The sequence below is a fragment of the Capsicum annuum genome, unplaced genomic scaffold, assembly GCF_002878395.1.
Source record: "Capsicum annuum cultivar UCD-10X-F1 unplaced genomic scaffold, UCD10Xv1.1 ctg72777, whole genome shotgun sequence".
NCBI lineage: Eukaryota > Viridiplantae > Streptophyta > Magnoliopsida > Solanales > Solanaceae > Capsicum > Capsicum annuum.
The window spans coordinates 1-2,794 of NW_025882730.1; the positions used below are offsets into that span (position 1 = coordinate 1).

General features: G+C 28.7%; 1 protein-coding gene across 1 annotated transcript; it reads left to right on the plus strand.

The window, feature by feature from the left end:
* The first annotated feature begins 1,492 nt into the window (after window positions 1-1,492).
* LOC124894287 (nuclear transcription factor Y subunit B-9-like) lies at window positions 1,493-2,575 on the plus strand. Its single transcript, XM_047405011.1, has 2 exons — window positions 1,493-2,028; window positions 2,302-2,575. Exons 1-2 carry the CDS (start codon window positions 1,637-1,639, stop codon window positions 2,363-2,365), a joined length of 456 nt encoding a protein of 151 aa, XP_047260967.1. The 5' UTR covers window positions 1,493-1,636; the 3' UTR covers window positions 2,366-2,575.
* Window positions 2,576-2,794: the final 219 nt, after the last annotated feature.

Sequence of the window (2,794 nt, forward strand, 5' to 3'; positions counted from 1 at the left end):
TGTTCTTTAAAGTATGACATTAAAAATACAAATTCAAAAAAAAAAAAGAAAATCTATAGCAATAACGATTAATAACTTTTTTATATTTTTATTTTTGGAGGGGGGGAGGGGGAGGGGCGGTGGTGATGGTGATGGGGTGATGGAATTAAAAAGATAAAAATAAAGAAAGATGACTTACTTGTTTTATCATTAAAGTCTTGTATAGTTAAATTAACCAAACTTAAAGTGGCTCTGATACCATTAGTAATGATCCAATTCACTGGTGATATTGTCCACCCTATATCTAGACCTGTACAATTTTAAAATGCATAAATAGAGTGTAAGACCTGTTTACTAATGTAGCCAACATTTCTTCTATATTTTATCGATATTAGACTTTTTATTCTATACTGAATTGTCATAATTTCAGTCCCTCAATTTAAAAAAAAATGCAATAACTTTTTTTTTTCATGTATACAAAGTTGAAGTACAAATTCAAGAAGATAAAATCTTTATAAACATAAGTATCGGGCTTCCATTTGAACCATAACACCTTCAAAACAAAAAAGTTTCACCTGTCTTTGTCTCACCTGCTTCCGCCTCACCTACCTTCTTCAATAAATTCTTTTCGTTCGCTTTCAAATAAGTTCAAAACGAAAAAAAACTTGAAGGATTAAAAACATATTAATTTCAGGATCAATTTAAAAGATAAATTGAAAATGTCAAGAAAAAATACTATGAATCAAGAAAATTCCGGTAGTCTTTTCATATTTCTCTGACCATGAATTTATATTTTCAAAAAATACTAAATGTATCGTGTGTGATTGATTGGACTGATGAGATCATATGGTGAATGAAAATAAAATTAGTGTTATTATTTTGCATAAACATTCACTTTTCTTGTTTTTTGCAACTAAAGATTTGATTGAGACAGTAATTTTATTTACATGACCAAGAAAACAAGTTGAATTTCATATGTGTTGTTTGTTAAGAATGTACCAAAATTTTGTAATCTGTGCAACTTTCACTTTCCAAATTTTAAAATTGACCAAATTCAATCATGATATCAAAAAAATTTAGAAAGATTGACCTTGATTAACTGTGTTAGTTTTTTGGGTGTTGGAAGTCGAGATGAGAGTAAAATATATCAAATTCTTGTAATGTTCATCATTCTTCGTGAATTTAACTTTGAAAAATTGAAAGTGTCATATGACTAGATTGACCAACGGATCATGAGCACCTTAAAATGTGTTTTTTTAAAAGAAGTTACTAAATTATTTTATTAAAATATCTTTATGATAAAAAGTTGTTAAATCATAAGATCAATTTCTTTTTTTGACTTTGAAGTTCAACATAAGTTTCTTGTATTTTGCAATTATATTTTTTTAAATATTTTTCTGTGAAAATATTTAATTGTTCTTTTATTTTTCTTCTGTTTGGTTTGGGGGGAGGGGGGGTTTATAAATAAAGTGTTTGTATTGGTTTCTTATTTTCATCCTTTTCTCTAACAAAACAAAAGAAAATTGAATTATATACTTACTTTTATCCATTTGTATATATGTAAGGTCCAAATAATCCGAACAGTACCATAAAGGCTGAGCAGCTAGCTCAGCACTTGCAAGATTTGTAGTTGCCTGTCACTATTGTGACGAGAATCATGCACAAAACTCTTCCTATGCATGCAACAATTAATGATGATGCAGTAGAGGCAATTCAAAAAATCATGAGCTATTTCATTCATCGTATCACCATAAAAGCTAATGAATACTATCATATGGATAAAAGAAAGATTGTGACAGCTGAAGATATTATTTGGGCTATGAACAATGTTGGTTTGCATAACTATGGAGAGCTTCTAACCCATTACCTCCACAAGTATCGTCAAGAGAATTCTATGCACTATTTGTGGTCTAATGTTATGCAGCCTAATGCTCCATCATCTCTAATTTTTTCCATCAACAGTGTACCAATGATGAGTCATGGGTACCCGCATTTTTCACCAAATGTGTTGCTCAATGATCTTGTTGTAGCTGTCATGTCAAACGTCAGGTAAAAATGTCAAATGAATTGGTTGGTCAAGTTTGAATAGGTCATAGTTTTAAGTAAAAGATGGTGATTTTACAAGAATAATCTTGAATTTTTCACTCCGTCTGTTCAAAGTGAAAAACTTTCTATTTAATCAAGTTTTGCCTCATTAACAACAACGATTTTGATATTTTGATGTTGAAAATTTGCCTTGGGATAAACGGAAGATAAAAAAATTCATTCATTTTCAGAATTATTGAATAAAAATAAATTATTTTATCGTCTTTAATTTTACAGGAAGGAAAACATAGTGGCGGAGAATGATGAAGATCCGGATAGTTCTGAGTCATCTTCTTCATGAATTACAACTAACTATGGCTTGTCTACGAACAATTTCAATCCAGTTGGAATATGTTTTATGTTTTATCATTTGAACTTTATTTGAAGCATTGTATGAACAATTAGTTTCTTGTTATGTTTTCAAGTGTTTGTGCTTCTAAATATCCTTGTTAAAAACTCTATGTTATGTACTTGTAAGCTATCTATGTTTTAATAAATACTCCTTCCGTTCCTTTTATTGTCCGAATAAGATTTTGCACATCTTTTTAGAAAAAAGTTAATTGAAAGTGTGATTTGATTAATTTATCTTTTATTAATTCATTAATTTTTTTTATCTGCGGGCTGTTTCATTTTAGAATAATTAATGTTAAGAGCAAAATTGAAAAAATAATAATTAATTTTTCTTTTGATCTTTTAAATTGACAAGCATTAAGAAACAATTAATTTTTAC